Source organism: Cyrtonyx montezumae, unplaced genomic scaffold (genome assembly GCF_038088225.1).
Source record: "Cyrtonyx montezumae isolate F1298 unplaced genomic scaffold, pur_monq_1.0 scaffold_14, whole genome shotgun sequence".
NCBI lineage: Eukaryota > Metazoa > Chordata > Aves > Galliformes > Odontophoridae > Cyrtonyx > Cyrtonyx montezumae.
Genome location: NW_027071870.1, coordinates 15,626,140 through 15,646,397, shown reverse-complemented (window position 1 = coordinate 15,646,397; position 20,258 = coordinate 15,626,140). Strand labels below are relative to the sequence as shown.

The 20,258-nt window shown below is 40.6% G+C and overlaps 1 protein-coding gene across 1 annotated transcript in view; it reads right to left on the bottom strand.

Moving 5' to 3' along the window:
* The window catches only part of NCAPG2 (non-SMC condensin II complex subunit G2), a 36,374-nt gene extending 22,822 nt beyond the window's left edge, over positions 1-13,552 (bottom strand). The window contains exons 1-9 of the mRNA XM_065731529.1: positions 13,477-13,552; positions 12,487-12,581; positions 8,410-8,604; positions 6,881-6,995; positions 6,247-6,404; positions 5,289-5,423; positions 2,859-2,953; positions 2,364-2,433; positions 1,237-1,323 (exon numbers count right to left, since the gene is read on the bottom strand). Coding sequence (XP_065587601.1) covers positions 1,237-1,323; positions 2,364-2,433; positions 2,859-2,953; positions 5,289-5,423; positions 6,247-6,404; positions 6,881-6,995; positions 8,410-8,604; positions 12,487-12,561 — 930 coding nt within the window. The 5' untranslated portion in view covers positions 12,562-12,581; positions 13,477-13,552. The remainder of the gene's footprint in view (positions 1-1,236; positions 1,324-2,363; positions 2,434-2,858; positions 2,954-5,288; positions 5,424-6,246; positions 6,405-6,880; positions 6,996-8,409; positions 8,605-12,486; positions 12,582-13,476) is intronic.
* Between the last annotated feature and the right edge of the window lie 6,706 nt (positions 13,553-20,258).

Sequence of the window (20,258 nt, the reverse complement as noted above, 5' to 3'; positions counted from 1 at the left end):
CATTACTATAAGCAATGCTCTGCTAAAAGGATTATTTGGCTGAAATATATGGATCCAGAGGATAACTGAATCTGATAGATGGGATCAACATATTGGTACATTAAGCCACAAACTGCATGCAGTATACCCTCTGGCTTCTACGTATTTGAGAGAAAGCATGAGAAGTGGAAAGGCTGGAACAGACCTGAGTGTCTTCCCTTAAAAAGCTTCTCATTCAACTTTAAATGTTTTGCTCAGGAACAAAAGCCATAGATAGGCCACTAGAATCTGTACCCAAATCAAGGATCGTCTCTATATACATACACAAAAATCAATATGTACAAATATATAGAGAGATGCACTACATCCTTTGTTATATAACTTCTACATATACAGAAGGCAAACAAACTTCATTTCAGACCCACCTACCAAATTTGCTTTAAGGAGTTCACGACTTTTTCTACTGTGATGAACTATGAAAAGGTCAAATCTCTAGGTAAAGAAAAGCACAGATAACAGACAGCAAAGACTATTCCTGGCACTCTGCTCAAGAGCAGAAAAATAAGGGGATTTTTACAGACAAGAGAAATCTGATGCCAAACTACAAGGAAATTCCTCCTAGAATTCAATCCAATAACTTGTCTTTCAGAATACCAGAGAGTATTTTCGTTTTAAAATAAGTGAACTCAGTCACAAGCAAAGCACCACCCAACTCCTCTTTGGTGGAAAGACAAAAGTGGGAGAACAAAAACAAGAAAACTTGTGGGTCTAGATAAGAACAGTTCAATAACTGAAGATTAAAAAAAAACCCACATTATTTAATCACCCACCACTTCCCACAAGCAGAACAACGCTCAGCCAGCCTCTGAGCAATGGTTACCTCCTCAAAATCCCTCTTCTCTGTTTTTATTACTGAGGGTAGCATTATAGGGCAAGTAATATCCCTCTGATCAATTTGGGTCAGCTGTGCCCATTCCCAACTTCTTGCTCATCCCAGCCCACTTGCTATAAAGGCAGAGTAGGGAGACAGCCTTAACACTGTGCAAATAATGCTCGGCAAAATCTAAAACACTATTCTGTGTTTACTGTTAAAGTTTACAAAACCAAAACCCAACACAATATGGGCTGCTACAAACAAAACTATTTCTATCCCAGACAGACTCAGTATGGTATTTTAGCAGGAAATTGAAAATGTCCACTTTATACCAAGCCAGTTCAGTTTGATACTACTAGTTCATGTCATGACACAAAACTTACCTCTCTAACTTTAGAATAAACACAAGAACTTCTGGGAAGATGAATTCCATGGTGCATGAAATCCTGAATACAATTGTGTTCAAGTATCTACAGTAAAAACACACATGCATGCTGCTGTTAACAAAAGAAAGCAGTAAGTACAGGGGGCATTCAGCAACACTTATCTAAAACTATTGAAAATAGTCTTAAGTGTACTTGGCTTCTGCTTAGAAGCTCAATGTTTTCCATGCTACACTTCTATCCATGCAATCTGATTCTCAAGATTTCAGCATACACAGTTCATCCATTTGTGAGTCAGGCTTTTAATGTCCCTTTTTCAAAGAATCTCCATGTGAACCCACAGGTGGTGGGAGTGACTGCATCCTCAGCGAGACTGCAGATGACACCCAGCTGAGTGGTGCAGTTGATACTGCAGAAGGAAGGAATGGCATCCAGAGGAATCCTTAGGGCTCAAGAGGAGAGCCCAAGTAAATCACATGAAGTTCAAGGCAAGTGCAAAGTTATGCAACCAGGTTGGGGCAATCCTAAATGTCAGTATAGGCTGAGGGGAATGAATGGACAGAGCTGCAGAGCAGAGGTGGACTTGCAGGTGTTGGTTGATGAAAAAAATCAAGCACTAGCCAGCAGCACAAGATTGCAGCCCAGAAAACAAATCATAGCCTGAGCTGCAGGGGAACGTCGTTCACTACAATCTTCTGAAGCCTGTATCTGAAATTTGGCTGGGACTTCGCTGTGATGCTGCAATTTTGCTTTTGACCATCCCCATAGAAATCCACAATGCCTTGATTTAAGTTACCAAATAGATAGACCTGTGCATACTGAGTGAATGTTGCAGTAATTTGGGGAATTACTGTATCGACAAAAAACATCGTGTACAAGTCTAGCTGTGCAAAGAATTACTTCAGCAGCAGAATTAAAGGTGCTTAATAGCAACCAAGCTGATCAAAGTGGCTCAACATTAGTGGCATAGCTTGCTCTTTCTCCTTGTCACTGTTGAAGAGGCCTTTTCCTTAGGGGAAGGATTCATTCAGGTTTGCCTAGGAACCCTTCCTAGGATGAAATTCATATAATCTCCCCCCAAGTTAAAATTCAGAGCTATACAAATAAGATTTCAAGCATAGTAATACCTCTAAAGTTTCTCCTGACACCTTCTTCCATGCTCTGAAGTAAACTTCTGAAATGTATTCCATCAAGGATCTGCATCAACACATGGGAAACACCATCAATCAAGCATCCTATGTACAACTCAAAAATGTTACCATATTAAATCAGAGGTTGTCCATAAGAAAAATAAAAAGACTTCACAGAAGCAGAAAACAACTTGGAGTTCTCTAACACAAACACTGCAAGTAACACACGTGTTTAAGTGAAAATCATTTGCTTTAGATAGTTCTATTTGCTTTAGACAGTTCTAAAAAAGCACTTCATTATATCTGTAATTGGTGCTTTATACATAACTATATATGCAATTAAATGAAGTTGCTGAAACAATATGGTACTTATGCTCAATAGATCTGATGTTCTCTGGATTCTGATACACTTTATCAACATAACAGGTATTTCAGCTTGAGAAAAACAAAGTCTCCGCAATGATCATTAAGAAGTGTAACTGTTATGCATACCTTGGAAAAAACTGTAATTGGTTCTTAACGGTTCCATGTATCATTTTAATGAAGTTGACATTCCAGCTGAATAAAAAGCTCAAGATTCTTCTTCCCTGTTGGCAGAGAATAAAGGGAGGTGTATGGGAACTGCAAGGTCACAGCCTGAACCAATGAGTGAGCACGAGGTGAGGTGTGGCTAACCCAGGGACTCAAGTGCAAGCAATGTACCTGGGTGACCCTGGGTCCACCCTTCCTCACCCTCTCTTAAGGGTAAGCAGCCAAGGGAACAGCATCTCTATTCAGAGATCATGCTCTTCTGAAGATGTCACCTTCTTCTATATTGCTTTCTAAACTAAATATTAACAAATAACTTTCTAAGCATGCTCCTAGCCCAGGAAAAGGCGTTGTCATCACCTTCCATTGCTCCATAGGAGGGAAAACAAAAAAACTAACAAAACAATACAAAAGGGAAGACAGAACCTAGAGGAACATCTAATTGAAGAGCTCCTTCAACAGATTCTTATTTTTTAAACATAATTCAAGTGTTGCAGTTAAGCTACCAAAGAGAAAACATGAAACAAATGCCACGTGAGTTACGTGTGCATATTTTTCAGATGTCCAATCTGTTCTGAAGTGACTTTAGGTAATATTCCATAATGATAAGAGACTCCAACTCCAAGCTTTCACATCAAGGGTTATCAGAGCTCTGTCAAGATGGCTGAACAACTGGGACGATGCTGTAAAGTTGGCAGATAAAATAGCACAATTCTCCAGCATTAGATACATTCTTGAACAAAGTCTCATCAAACAGCTGGGATGCAGAGGAAGATAAATGTTCTGATTAGCAAGGACAATTCCTTTTGTACTGTCTCACAGGAGGTAATACCACAAGTGTCCTGGAGACATTTCAATTCATGAAAGCAGAAAAAATTTTTTTTCCTTTAGCAAGTTAGAAGTGATGGTGACAAGTCTACAAGGAAGAAGAGGGAGTGGAAAGCTGTGGAGAGGAAATAAACTCTTCTAGACTGAGAGAAATCTGCCCTTGGAATTAGAATCTTGTACGGTATCTGCACAAGTAGCCTATGTCTGTGTCACCACAAAGTGAATGTATCCAGCTTCTTGAGACTCTGCAGTCCTATGACATGTAATAGTGAGTTGCAAAGTTCCTTTGTACTTTTCTACCAAAAACATAGATTCATAAGGTTGGAAAGGACCTACAAGATCATCTAGTCGAACCATCCTCCTATCACCATCCCTACCCACTGAACTACTAAATCAAATCCCTTAGCACCTCATCTAAACGCTTCTTGAACAGCACTAGGGATGGTGCCTCAACCACCTCCCTAGGCAAACAAATCAGGAAAACTCATAAGGAGATGCAATAAGTAAATAAAGAACCAGTTGTCAATGAGAGATGCTTCTACCATGAAAGAAGAACACTGGACTATAAAATAAAATTGTAAAAAGACATTTCACCTTTGGTGGTCTGATACCAGCAATGCATTCTCCCATCAATATGCTTGAAAAACTCAAAGGTCAAGGGAAGCACAACCTACAGCTCCTACTTCAACAAGACAAAGATGTCTCAGACTGTTGCCATCTTCTACAATCTTAACAGAAAAGTCAGATGAAGATACAAAGTAGCTTTCTATCCTGTGAAGTGAGGAAGGCATCCAACAGAAGTCTGTATTCAGTTTAGTTCAACAATTCCTTTTCCCCTGTTTCAATAGATTGACTCTGATCATGAGAAAGGTAGCAAATTCCCTCAATTTAATCTGCTGCCTGTGACCAAGGGATCTGAAACAACTCTCACTATCAACATCCTCAGCAGCCTCGTGACAAGTAAATAAGATTGTGAACTGCTCTCCACCAAATTGGTGCAGAAGTAACATATCGTGATTTATCAGATGTACATACACACACACAGCAAGAAAAGATGAGAAAGACATTCTACGGGCCCTCCAGGTGACTGGAAACCCTTCTAGAACAAGAACAGTTTCATAAATCACACATATGAATTCAGAGGAATGCTCCAGTAACACAGTCTTAAAATGAACCTGTGAAAAATATTACTGTGTTGAGTAGTACAGTCTGGGAAGGCAGAAAAACTGAACCTCTGGGATCTTGTATTGCAGGATAAATGTGCAATTCTATATCAGCCTAGTTTGATCTAAAATCAAGTTAGCATGTTTCTGACCCTCTATCTCTCTTCATTCTTGCATACAATGAACCACTCAAAGCAGCCTGACAATCTTACTAGGAATAAAACAGATGAGCTACCTCCTACAATGAATTCACAACACTGCTGTAAGAGCACTCATGCTGAGGCGAGGAAAAGACAAAAGGAAAAAGTCTGTGAATGGCTCCAGTATCCTCGACTTAATGCATAACTACTGAAAGCAACCAGAGCTCAGTCGCAGAAACGCAGGGCAGGACAAGTTTGCTTACCTCTTCTTTTTTGATGAGCTTTATGCTCATAAAACACTGAAGCAACAAGTCTTTCACTTCATTACTGTCCTCTGAATCATAATCAAAACAAAGTAATGTCTGATGTAGATTCCACAGACGAACGATGTCTGCACCCTGACAGAAAAAAAGCCCATGTTACTGATCTAGGTGTACTTCCAAGGTGAAGAATCTTTAAATGAATTTTAGATCATGAAATTGAAACACCTGGTTACAAATGAAGGTTTTCAGACTGCAAAATTATGAACATTAGTCAATTTTCATTCCTATCACTGGAAAAGATTACAGTGATATACAAAAATATTTTTAACAGTGGAAATACAGACTTCAAGAACTGAAGAAATGCTTTCCGTATAGAAAGCTGGTATTTTACACAAGGTAGATTAAAATGATATTATTCCACTTCTCTGCTTCTCCAACTTTAAACAATGAAAGCAGTTAACACAGAATAATAGAAGGATTGAACCCGTAAGGGAAATATTTATTGAGTTAGTGCAAGATTATGTCACATTTCTATTATTTTATTATTTCTAGATAACAGAGGAACAAAAAATGAAGTTTCCCACTTAAGAATTCTCTACGAGTTACTGAGAATAACTCTTAAAACCTGAACTATCTGAAAGAACTAACTGCTACTTAAACCTCTGCCAGCGGGCTTTACAAGTGAGTGGAGAAAATAAAGACTGTAAAACAAACTGTTCTCTGGTGAAACTACCACCAGAAGTCTTTGAAGTTCATTCTGGAGAAGGCAGCATTTTGCTATGTTCTTTATAGCAACAACACCAAAAACACAATTTGTAACCAACACGTATACTAGTGTTCATTAATGGAGAAGCACTAGGACACAGAAAAAAGATTAACATAGAAAAGCATACTCAGGAGAAAGCATTTTTCTTGGAATGTTCACTAACAATATAAAACTCAGAATGCTTCAGCATACCGTAGCAGCTTTACTCAGACTTTTCCTTAGCAGTAAAATAAATACTGTTTTCCCTAGCTGCTCCTTTCCTTCCAGTCCTTTCTCCCACCACATTTCACACACGCGCTGGATGGCATCCTGTAGGATATTTTCAGACTCAGGTAATGCAGGAACAATACCTACAACAGGAATAAAGTGTTTACTGCAATGCTGTTATTAAAACACCAGTCTGTTACTACACTAAGTAGATCTCACAGTATCTACCAGCTCTTGCTATATTTATATGTCTTAATAACTCATTTTTACTGTGGATATATAGGCAGCTTTGCTAATCCTAGGGTTTTGGCCAAGTTTTTCCATTGGTAGCAATGGAATCTTCAGTTTTACTCATGATAAAAATACTGAAAGCCACAGAATGAGTCATCTGTCCTTGGGAGAACAGGTGTGGGGAAAGAAAACCATTGAAGTTCCAAGCTTTAGATTGTGTAAGTAATGTTCAAATAAGTACTCCCTTAATTTTATCTGTGAAAGAACATGAATCAGTACCAACTTTTGTCCTTTTTTCCTCCATAGACCACTCAGGTCAAACAAAAAGCTTAGTACTGCCATCTGCTAAAAGCAGGTAATGATGTATGGTAAACAGGCAAGTACGCACCATTTAATATAAAGGCACATTCAAGAAGAGCTTTGTAGTTCACTGTTTCATCCACTACGGGTATGGAAGCAGTAACTACAGCTGTCACTCCTTGGATCACAGCTGCAGTTTGTTTCTGAAAAGAAAAAAAAAAGCAATAAGGAAATGCTATTTATTTTACTCTCCGAAGACAATTATGACAAGGTTATTCAGTCCAGGGAGAAGGCTCCAGGGAGACCTCATTGTAGCTTTCCAGTACTTAAAGTGAGCTTATACACAGAAGGGAGACAGACTTTTTACACAGGCAAATAGTGACAGACAAGAGGTAAGGGTTTTAAACAAGATGGGAGATTTAGCTTAGATGTTAGGACTAACTGTAGTACTCAGAAGGCATTGGAACAGGCTGCCCAGTGATATCATGGATGCCCCATCCCTGAAAGCACTCATGGTCAGGTTGGATGGAGCCCTGGGCAGCCTGAGCTGGAGGGTGGCAGCCATCCAATGACAGGGGGTTGGAACTGCATGATCTCTAAGGTTGCTTCCAACTGGAGCCGTGCTATGATTCTATGAAACAAACTTTAGCAACAGATAGCAAAGACAAACAGCTATCAGGTAGCTATTTTGAACAAAATATACCAGCACCTGAAATCTATCAAGCTGCATGAGGCAAATACCATTTTTAAAGTACATCCTTCTTGAAAAGTTTTTTTTTTTCCAAGAAGCCTTCAGCTCCAGCTGGTAGATAACTTGCTGACTGTACATTTTTATCCATAAGAAAAATTCATCTGAACCCTATCAGACAGACAAACATTCTGGAACTAGAAAGATCCTATTTAACAGGATGTTCCGTAAAAGAAAAAAATCTGTTGACTGATTTGATGACTTTAGATGCTTGATGACTTTAGATGCAGGTACATGAGCTTACTGGACTCTGCACATATAACAAACTTCCCACAAGCCCCTGTGTCTACCTAATGATTTCCACATGGCACTTCTTCCCCCAAAAATTAAATAATACTTTGCCTCGGTATTCTAGAGAGTTCATGGACTGCAGCAGAGAAGCACAACGTGATGGTATGAGTTAGGAAAATATTGTGTAAGGTAAATATAAATCTGGGGAGGGGCACTGAAGTCTAGATTTTAAAGACTTCATTCAGTAAACTAATACACTGAATAGGTAGTGAATTTCTTATATGTCAGATATTTAAGGTATATCTTAGATCAGCACTTACTGAAATGAGACATAAGTGAACCCCACAGATTGTGACAAAACTAAGTTCCATCTTTCAGAATTCAATTATCAGTAGGTATAATCGTTTGCAATAATCTTTTATACTACAGTGAAATCATAACTTCTGCTTAACCTAAGCATAATAGTTAAGTATTATAAATATGGTAGGGAGAAACTGTTTGGAGCTGACCTTGTTTGATAAGCCCTGCATACTCAGAGTTGCCATGAAAATATTCCATTTTATTTTCCTGGTGAATATTAACTATTATTTATTTTACGGGTTTTTTTAGTTATTTTATTATTTTTTTATTTATTTTACCATTTCTGGAGCTCTCTCAACTTCCATGCCATCATTACTTTCAGCATCTTCTTCCCTTTGCCATGTTTCCACAGGTTTCTCCATCAAGGTCTCTTTCAATAGGTGTGTCAGTCTTTCCCATAGTACTTCTTTTTGTTTTCTTGACAATTCTTGAAGTAATTCATTCAAATTGAAAGGATTAAATGTATTTTTTTGCTGTCAGAAGATAACACACAATTCCACATCAGTGTTGAGACATTCTTTGTTTTTTCCCCCAGAAAAGTAACACTTTTATTGACATACAGGATTACTTTCCATTCCTTTGCAGTTACAGATAAAACACCTTCTCTATTTTAAATTTTGTGTTTTATTTCCTTAAACACAGCAAAAGAAATTCCTGCTGATAACCTTTACTGTTAAACAAGGGTGATTTTTAAAAGACTTTAGTCCTTGATGACTACATTACTAAGCATAAAAGATGTCCCTACCATGTCAAATTGTCTCTTCCACACACTACTTTCTTAATGAGAGAGAAGTCCACATCCTCATCTAAGAAGCATGGAATTGAATTCCCTGATCACATCTTCACTGTGTTAAACACAAGCTGATGATGTCTGATGGTGGCAGTGGTCACCTCATCACTCTTCTTTAGCCTTGTATACCCAGTTTGGGGAGGGAAGGCATTTCTGCTGAGCCACAGGACTCTTCAGGAAGAGCCTCCTCTATCGTACGTATAACTTCTAGCAACAAGCATTCTTAAATTGTAGCATACAACTGAAACCTGAGTTCCAAGAGGAAAGGTAGCACAATCTACCAGTGTTGCCATAGTTGAACCATTTAAATACATAAAGAAACTCCTCTGATTTGTAAGGAATATCCATTTTACTATGAGACTGATCTGAACTACTTCATCAGAAGAATTACCTCAGATACAAAGAGCCTGTAAGCATCATAAAAGCAGGCAGCCTTCTAGGGAAGGGAACACAAAGAGAAGACAAGAAGGAAAAAGAAACCAGAAATAAAACACGGCCACGGCCAAAAGTATTGGTAATTTCTGTAGTTAGCAGTACTGAAGTGAATATTTCTAGAACACATTGAAGGAAAAAGGGAAAAAAAACATGTTCTTGAAATAAAAATATTTTCAGTTTGCAGATGCATTAAAAAAAAACCTTGAAAAAAAAAGCTGAAGGTAAAATACTGAAAGAAGCAGAAGTAAGTATTAGAAAGTTCCCAGAGAAGAAAGATCCTGTTACATATTTATGGCAGTACTTCTATTTGATTTACAGCTGGAAACAAATACAATAAAGCAAAGGCTGCACAGGGAATTCTGCAGCCCTCTACTTCAAACAAACTCAGAAGACAGGATATTAAGATTGTAGAGTTTTGAACAAAAAGAATGGACCTGTAATAAGACTAGAGCTTTCTGATCTTCCTCTGGCATGATATGATTGAATAATTCCAAAACCTATGAGGGAGAAGGATGCAACTGAATGACAGCCATATCTGATTCACATTCTCTTCTCTAAGAAGAGTGCCTTCTTGAATCAGAACAGGATTTATAGGAAAAATTGAAGAGTGCCTGATAATGACAATGATAAATAACACAATAATATAGAAAAGTAATCTTTTAAAAACAAAGAAAAGTGAAAAGCCCAAGGCAAATCACAAAGAGAGAGCAGCAAAACTCTGGAATTTTAGAACTGAATGAAGCGAAGTAAGGAGAGAAGGGAAAAAGAAAAAGGTGGAGATGAGAACGAAACCAGAGGCATTTAAAGAAGTAGTAATGCTGAGACCAAAACTTAACATTTAAAAAGGTAAGTTCTAAAGCTTTCCCTTCCTTTCCACACACTTCTAAAAGACAGCATATACCTCCACAATTTCTACAGAAAAGCAAGAAGGAATTATCCAAGGAAGAGCATGAAATAAGACTCCTCATCCTAACATAAAATAAGATGTGGTCAAAAACTTCAACACTACACATTTGGAAACAGATATACAAACTTGAGTCTCTTTGAGAATCAAAAAATAATCTGGACAGTCATAGGTTCATAAGGTTGGAAAGGACCTACAAGATCTTCTAGTCCAACCATCCTCCTATCACTATCCCTACCCAACTACTAAATCAAATCCCTTAGCACCTCATCTAAACGCTTCTTGAACAGCGCTAGGGATGGTGCCTCAACCACCTCCCTAGGCAGGCCATTCCAGTGCCTGACCACTCTTTCAGAGAAAAAATGTTTCCTCAGGTCTAATCTAAATCTTCCCCAGTGCAACTTGTGGCCATTCCCTCTCGTCCTGTCATCATTTATCAGGGAGAAGAGGCCCACCCCCTCCTCACCACAACCTCCCTTCAGGAAGTGGTAGAGTGCAATAAGGTCTCCTCTGAGCCTCCTCTTCTCCAGACTAAACAATCCCAGCTCCCTCAGCCGCTCCTCATAAGACTTGTGCTCCAGACCCCTCACCAGTTTAGTTGCCCTTCTCTGGACACGCTCCAGGGCCTCAATGTCCTTCTTGTAGTGAGGGGCCCAAAACTGAACACAGTACTCGAGGTGCGGCCGTACCAGAGCTGAGTACAGGGGGATGATCACCTCCCTGCTCCTGCTGGCTACACTATTTCTAATACAGGCCAGGATGCTGTTGGCCTTCTTGGCCACCTGGGCACACTGCCGGCTCATGTTAAGCCGAGCATCAACCAACACCCCCACGTCCTTTTCCTCTCTACATTCTTCAAGCCATTCTGCCCCAAGCCTATAGCATTGCATGGGGTTATTTGGACTGATGGGAGTAGAATAGCAGTCCAGAAACAAAAAGGATATGGACCAGTAAATTCTGGCAAAAGGAGGAGCCAGTTATTTCTGTAACTACCAAAGGGAAAGCTCTCTTATGGCAAAGACACAAGCAATAACAGCAACTGAAAACTCTTATAAATTGGTGATGAAAAATACAAAAATGAAAAGGCAAATTTTTAAATCAAAATAGACCAAGATACATTACATATTATAGTGGGAGAAGATGAGAGAAAAAACACAAAGTTATTAGAAAGGATGTCTTGAAGTACTGTACATTGCCCTAAGTAAGTTAATTTGTTTGTATTTGGGGAAAAAATAGGAAGAAGATTCCAAGGGATGACAATGTTAATAATACTATTGTCAATTATTACACACAAAAGTGCAAAACCCAGCAAATTTCTTAGAAAGAAAGGTTCAGTGATATTTGGGACACATGCAGTCCCAGGCATATTATATGGCACATGATCCCTGCTGTAGAAATGAGAGATTTAATAACTTTGCTGTTGTAGATCAGAGAATGCCTCTGCAAACACAGAGGGCAACGGATTCACTTACTCTATCCTGAGACAGGTAACTGATTAGATTAGGGGAAAACAAACAACTCCTCTAGCTTTCAAAAGAACCAATTTGAAGAGCCCCTCTTTGTAATAGTTGTTTTTTATTTAACAGGACTGAGAGAAGACAGCTTAGAAGACTAACCTGACCATATCATTTATTAGGGCTAGAAAAAGATGAATAAGAGGAACAGTCTGTCTGGATTGAAGTTCAGTGGCAAAGAGCACAATGCAAATAATTATGCAGTATCGTATATAAGACAGAGATTTGAGTGGATCTTTCTCCTTCTGCTCTTCATCACACTGCATTTAGAAACCGCAGTCTATGGCACCTCCATAATATTCAGCAATAGAATTATCAACTGCAATTACTGAAGAGCAAAAGAAGTGGGCAACCAACCCAGTCAAATGAACAAATGCTGCTGAAGCATACTTCTGCTCACAATCACTGCACAGCAATGTACTACCAGTTAAAAAATAAATACATAAATAAATCAACATGAGCAGCAAATGAGTATTTCTTTGCTTTGGTTTTACCACAGTATTAATCATTATTTTAAATACGCAAACTACGTATGCAACAACCAAACGTGAGAAAAATGCACTGTAGCAGTGCATCATTTCAGATCCCACACTTTTATCAGCTACATTCGACTTTCAGGCTGCAGAGAAACAACTTCTATGTCACATACTCTGAGCACCTACAGTGGGCTTTAGGTTTCATCAGCCACACAAATGTATCATGGCTTACTTACAGGAATTTGTGTAAACCGCAAGAAGTCCTCAATTGACTTTTTAGACACAGCTTGTAAAAATGCTTCACGTTTCATCGTGGTCTTGATTCTCCTTGCTACACAAACAAAAAATAAATAATAAAAGTATATTTTACACGCATATAAATGTTATGTGAAAAGTGCTATATCTCAAAGCATTACCATTTCACGGTCGCAGTGAATAAAGCATGAACGCACATTCTTTATCTACAGCTATAATGGAATCATAGAATGATTAATGTTGGAAAAGACCACTAAGATCATCTAGGCCACCAACCCACCCCCACCACGTCCACTGACATCTCTCAGTACCACACCCACCCTTTTCTTCAATACCTAAAGGGACGGTGACTCCATCACCAACCTGGGCAGCCTGTGCCAGTGCCTCACTTTCTGAAAAGAAACTTCTCCTAACATCCAGCGTGACCCGTCTCTGGCACAACTTAAAGCCACCACCTCTCATCCTACAGCTTTACCAGGAGCAGAGGCTGACCCCACCTCGCCTCAACCTCCTTTCAGGCAGTTGTAGAGAGAGTGATGTTTCCCCTGAACCTCCCCTTCCCCAGATAAGAGATGCTCCCCCCAGTACATTCATTACCCAAGGCAATGTTTACACTCATGACTGCACCAGGCCACACTATTCATGCTTTCTCTTTCATTTACTTTATTAAGCAAGGCCTGAAAGGAAGTTTATTAGCACACTGTAGTTGACAAACTCACGTTAAACAGGAACAGCATTACCAGAGCAAGCACCCCACTCCTCCAAACACCAGAAGCATTTCCTTACACGAAAAGCGCGCGGGCAGCAAAACACTGCCCCTCCTCCACTTGTCAAGCGGGGTGAATTGGGAACCGAGCCGCTTTTTGGCGCCAAGAGCTCCCTTTTGCACTGCAGCACGTCACTCATCCTCAGCCTCCGCTCCACGGGAGCTCCGGCGCCCAGCAGGAGGGGAGGCACGCAGAGTCGCTTACCTAACGCTTCCACGGCAAGAAATCCTCACAGACCTACGGGCCGCGTTCCCAAACGCTTCCTCCGCACGGGAGGAAAAGAAAACGCGGCGCTCCGCCCGCCCCTCACGCCGGGGCCGACCCCGCCCCGCAGCCCCGCGCTCCGCCGCCACGTTCGAATCGTCCCGCGGCGGCCGTTAGGCGCGAGCGGCGCCGAGCTCTCGTCTCGCGAGATCTGGGCGCCTCCTCCCGCGCATGGCGGGCGTGGTCCCCTCAGAGGCGGCGGCGGTCGCGGGGCTGAGGGTGGTGGGCGCTAGGAGTTAGCTAGGTGTGTGAATTAAAGGCGTTTTCACCTTTCTGCATGTGTCTGGGTGGAGCGTAACATCTCATGTCGTACGCCTCATTTACAGTCTGATCCTGTTTCATTTTTTTTAAGCTTTTCAGCAAACTATGTGTCTTCCTATAGTTTGAAGAATAAAAGTTTATTCTATGCTTATTCCGTATAATGAATGCTATTCTGTGTTGGCTAAAAATGTGACAGGTGACAAACGTTACTGAAAGCGAAGATAAAAAGTAGTTTCATTTCCTGGATCGGCAGCAGAGTGCATGCACAACTTCTGAAGTGAGTTGTGTTTAAAATTGCTGTTGGCCAGAGCAGTTGACACCCGCTGGGGAATAGGTGATGTTAATTACAGGTGGTAACAGATGTAATCATGCAGTCAGATTTACCCAAGGACAAGAGATTCTTGTCTTTGCCGTACTGGCCCTTCTTGACCAGCAAAAATAGCCCATCCTCTGCACACAGACTGTACAGGGCCGCTCCTCAGCCCCACCTGAACACAAAGGAGCACGTACCTCCTCACAGCATTTTGCAGATAGGCAAAGATTCATTACCTTTGAAGTGTGGAAAAAGCCACCCAGCAAATACCAACATAACTGTCCCACAGCCAGTGACAGGTCCCACGAGAGGCAGATCCCTGACCAGACCTAATCCCCACCCTGTGACTGCCAGCAGGTGTTGGCTTCCAGAAACAGAGTACCAGAAGAAGGGAAATGTTTGCTGCCCTGTAGAAAAGGATCAGGCTTTAGGCTTGTTTCAGATCCTATGGTCCTGACTTTGTTTCTTAAGCTTCCTCTTGCACTTAGTCAGCTAAGTGTAAGAAGGCTGTGTGGCAGTTTGCTTGAAATCAGTGGTATGAGCAATTATACTTGCTGAAGAGCAAAAGTAAATATAAAAGTGTGAAAACTGACATTTATGCATTGTGTTAATGTCTAATTTTTTGCATACATTAATAATCTTTGACATTTCAGATACAAACTGATGGATTTGTTTATTGCATCTCTTGTGGGGACTGAATATTTCATTAATACCTTGATTAGGCTTTAATCAGATGCTGAATTAGTCACCTGGTTACAGTTTATTTAGTCGGGCACATGCCCATTTAGCAAACCAACTACAACATATTGTAGCTTACAATTTGTGTTGCATAGCAACCACAGAATGATTTTTTTTTTGCTGTCTTGAAAGTAATAGTTGACACAGGTAACAGCGGGCTGAATAACACTGACTGATCTGTTTTAAAGAGATCTTTTAAGGTACACAGAGACAGAATAGGATTGTGTTGGTTTTTTTCAAGGGTTGTGCTTGAGCTGTGAGCTGGTAATGAAGCTACAGCCCTTGTTTCAATTTCTCTAATGTTCTCCCTTTCATGAGCACCAAATTACATGCCTCTTTTTGACATGTCTGTTCATCTGTTCAAAATAATCTATACCCTTTGATAATAATCTCATATTTATTATCATTTTCCTGTCAAGTCAAGTTAAGGCAAAAATGAAAAATACGCCTTCCGCTCATGGTTGCTGAGCAACAGCAAATAAAGATTTGCTTTTGTGCTACTGCTTCATAAACTGGTCTTTATTCTTGTTGGTAGCCTGTGTAAGAGATCTCAATTACAGATGCCTCTCAGGAGAATATCACCATTTGGGCTATACAAATATTCTGTTTTAACCTGTGTGCGACAACGTTATGAGTGCTTGTGAAAAAACAAGCAATTCCCTGAGTGTCAGAGGCTTTCTTGACACTTATATTATTCTCTCTATATTTTGAAATTACAGTGGTTTTTTGTAGCTAATTTCCAATGGGATTATTATACACATTATCTACCGACCTATTTGTTGTTCCTATTTGTCACTGAATATGTAATATGATGTAGGTAGTATAGTATCCATGAATTTCCTGTTAATCATTTACAAACATTCATTGCTCTGGACTTTTTTTGTCTTCCCATACTTTGATAAATAATCCGAACAGCATGGGAGAGAGCTGAAGTTTCTGAAATGCTTAGTGCCCACAGAAAGAAACTATCTCAGCAGTGTTTGCATGGCCAAATCCATTCTTCTGAAAATATAAAAAGCATTACCTTTCATGATAACCACAGCACTTTATAGCATAAATTCACAAGTATCTTTCAGAATATTATGTATCAATGAGGAAATTTACGTAGTCTGCCATTTAATTTATTTCAGATATAAAACACTCTAGTTCTATCTGCTGTTGGTGGCTATAACCCTGCTGAACGTAACATCCTCAGTGTTAGAGATTGACAGCTCGTAAGTGTACCTCTCCCTTCAGATATTTTAATCTGTCTGGATAAAGAGAAGAATTGTTTCCAAAGTACAGAAATACTGTTGTTATTGATTTTATTAAAGCTTCTTAGGTTGTGTGTGATAGAGAGGCATCAAGATACATGATTGATTTGATATGCAATTATAATGTGGAACATCTGTCCAGTACAGAACTTGAATACGTTGTATAAATATCAGACTAGGCATGATTTGCTTGTTCATATTTGTTTTTATATATGTGTGTGTGCATCTCTCTATATCTACACACATGGCAAACTAATTGGTTGCAGAGCCAGCGTTTGTCTCTCACATCACTGTTGGCTTTGTCAAGGCTGAAACATGAGTGTTCCCTGTCTTCCTGATCAAGATCTGGAGCCTAACCAAGGCCCAGCGTGCTGTTCTTACAGACTGTCATTTCTCTCACAAGGAAGCAGATAGGGGATTTAGGGAGTGGGGTTATGGCTGGAGCCAGGCACTTAGAAGTGCTTACAAGCTCACTTGTTTGGATGTACCTGTCTGTTACTTCTGCTGTGTGCATCAAACAGATTTAATATCATGGGACCTTCTGACAATGTCATTGGGCATATTTTATGATTGTGTCCTTAAACAGAAATTGTTTTGTAAGATATATTTTCCTATTAGAACTGTGTCTTTGCCCATTTTTTCCATGTTGCTGCATGGTGGAGTTCCTAGCCTCATTCTTCAGCTGCTGGAAATAAATGCCTAAAGCTTGTTAGTGTTTCAAGTGTGATGGGCAAGGACTTCTCCCATGTTTTAAACTGTGATTTGACTACTGTCTGCTCTGACTGGTTTCAAGTTTTAGCACTCAGATCCCATGATGAAACTGAATTCTTTAGGTATCAGCTGTGCTCCAGAGCTAAGAGGGAGAGTGGAGAGCATGGGGAGTATGCCCGTATTTCACTGCTTTTAAGGTGCGATGACTTCAGGCTCCGCTCCCGAAGACACTAGGATCCAGACCACTTGATTACTGTACGAGAAACGAAGTGGGGCAGCAAAGACTTCTCAAAATAGGGTCGGCAATGCCATCTAGTGGAATGTAGCGGTGTTTTCAGGAGAAAGAACGTGCGCTATGTCCATGAATCCAAAAACCTTATGTCTCATTGTGGAAGGCACAATAAGCAAAGCTAAAATGCTTTGGAAGAAAATTATACGTTAAAAAATAAGCATTTACAATAATCGGAGCTAGAAAGAGGATGTTAAATACAATGAAACCTTGTGACCTATTGCTGAGTTGCACAAGACTCAGCAAGGGCCATACCAATTCTAGTTTGAAATCACTGCGACATGGTAACTTGAACTGAACTTCCGGAGACCAAGTGGAGATCATGCAAAATACTTTGAATATTAGCAGAATTACTTCTCCTATATGAAGGGCTGTGAAGAACTGTCTTGAAGAGTATTACATTATTAATCTGCATGAAGGGCTTGGTAAGCTTCATTTGTCAGTCTCTGAGGATCTGTGGAATAAAACATTAGTTTGCAAATCCACCTGAAGAATAAAAAAAGTCTGATTTGAGATTCAGTATTGGAAATGCCAACTGTTAAATTTGGGCACCTGTTTTTGTTCTAGGGAGCAATATCCAGTAGAATTCATCACCTTCACTCAGAACCTGCAGACAGCGGTTGCTTTGCCAGCATTATCTGTGTAACAGCTGAAATTCTGTGCGTAATGTTTTTAATCACTATTTTTTTGCACACTCACCAAAGCTGCAACCTTCCCCTTTCTTACTGTGCTCCGAGTTGCTGCATGCTCAGCTCCAAGAGCTTGGAGTCAGGCAGCAAAATACCCACAAAGACCTGCTGCGTAAGGCCCAAGAAAGCATTTACTCAACATCAAAAATGTACTGAAGAGTCATAGAATAACTCTGGTTGGAAGGGACCTCCCCAGTTTTATCTAGTGTATCGTCTGCTAAAAGCATCTACGCTGCTTAATCACAGCACAACATGACAACACAACGTGTTGACCCAGTGACCAAGCAGATTCTTAGCATGAAACTGATGAATGAAATTGGGACAGATGGGTTACAGGGACGCCACGGCTTTCTTCTGATGGTCTCTTCTTGCACATGCATCTCTGGGGGCTGTTGGGCAATCAGGATTGCATCCCGTTGTCCCCAGGCAGGAACCACCCCTGGGATGTGGGCACATACAGCCCCACTGTGAAAAAATAAGATTCCAGCTCGCTTGGTGTGTCCCTGTATCTATTTCTGTATGAAATTTAAAGGGAAGAAGGGTGGCTGTTAGCCCTTACAGTGAAGTTATGGCTACTGAGGATGCAGAGGGACAAGGGGAAGACAGGCTGGCTTCACTTCAGTTGCAACCAGGGACACAGATCCGCAGCAGTCTGCTCAAATTGGATCCTGCTGCAGGTGACTGGCAAGCAGTATTCCCTGCAGGGGGTGAGAACAGACAGCATCGCCTCTGTCACATGAATACAGATTAGAGAACTTTGCTCCCAGAGCTGCCATCTAATCTGGCAGCTAAACTCACTGCATAATGCTGAAAGAAAGGTGAATTTCTCACTGTAGTTGCTTTGCAGTTTTCAAATAATGTAGTTCAGAAGATGGCAGAGAATAGCCAGCCTTAACTGACAGCCTTAACTGTAACCCTTAGAGATTAGCAGAGGAGCATGCAGTGATCAGACACCTGGTTTGCCTGTTTAAAACCAGCATTTGTTATCATCTAGCTCAAATCTTCCAGTGGCCAGCTACAGCCACAAAGCGGTCTGGGCACCACCTGAAGTTTTGGTTCTTTCTACCAAATATTGCAAGTACCATCAGAGTTTTGTCTGGGGGAGAAGATAAGTAAACAAAATAATTAAAGCGTAGGAAAGTAATTTTGATTCAGCTCTTAGCTGTGAAAACACCTAAAACAAATCTATTGATACCCACGCTGGCAAATACTGCTCTGAGACAGAAACTAAAAGGTGGCCCAAAACAGATGAAAGATAACAGCAAACATTAAGAAAAAGTCCAGTCTTGGCAGAGCCTTCCAATTAATGACTGAATCCGACCGGGATGTCACATGGAACCATTTCTTCTCTGACAGCTCTTGGGAATGCATTCTCTCCAAGTGCAGACCCAGCTGCCACCTGAAGGGAAGCTGTGTTCTGGATCCTGGTCTGGAGCATGGAGACACCTGAACACTGGGACTGACTGCAGGCTGCCGGCCAGACACACTTCCCATTCCAGAGTTACGGGAACGAGCATGGTTTTACTCAGTGATTGCAGTCTTCCCAATGATGAGCAGAAGCCATTCAGTCTGCTAAAAAGGAAGATATCTCCTCCAAAAGAAAACAACACAAAATCCCATCGTTTTCTAGTTAGGAGCAATGAAGTATGTTCAGTGGAGTCCTTTCAAAATGCAGCGCTGACCAGGTAATGAACTTCCGCAGCTTTTCTCTACAGATGAGAACTTCTTACTGAGAATTTTGGACCTGTTTTTAGCTGTTTAAGGACAGGTTTTTGCTACAATTACTTAATACGAACAGCATCATTTCTACTGCCATTTTTCAGCAACAGATAGATGTTCTGATGGCACTCCTCTTATTCAGCAAGTACATACCTGTATTTTCTACCAGTGTGTGCATTTCCAAGCAGGTGCAATAACAGAATGCCACACAGAAATCTGATGGTTCTAAATCCAATGCAATTAAATGCAGTTCCAGCTCCTTTTGAAAACAATTTCATGGCAATTATTAGAAAGTAGTAGAATTCTGAGAATTTGTTTAATCCATCATTTTAAGAGAGAAAAAGAAGCAACACTTAAACTGAGCCTGCTAATTCTTATGTGTGAACTGAGCCTGCTAATTCTTACGTGTGAACCTGCTGCTCTCAGGACAGGGCAATCCCATGCATGTGCACAGACTGGGAGAACTCATTGAGCGTGGCCCTGAGAAGAAGGGACTGGGGGGTGCTGATAGATGAAAGGCTGCACACGAGCCAGCAGTGTGTGCTTGCAGCCAACAGCATCCTGGGCTGCATCACCACAGGGGTGGCAGCACGGAGAGGGAGGGAATAGTTTCCCTCTACTCCACACTTACGAGGCCCCATCAGGAGTGCGGTGTCCAGGTCCAAGGTCTTCGGCACAAGAAAGACATGGAACCGTTGGAGAGGGCCATGGAGATGATAAGGGGGCTGGAACACCTTTTGTACAATGAC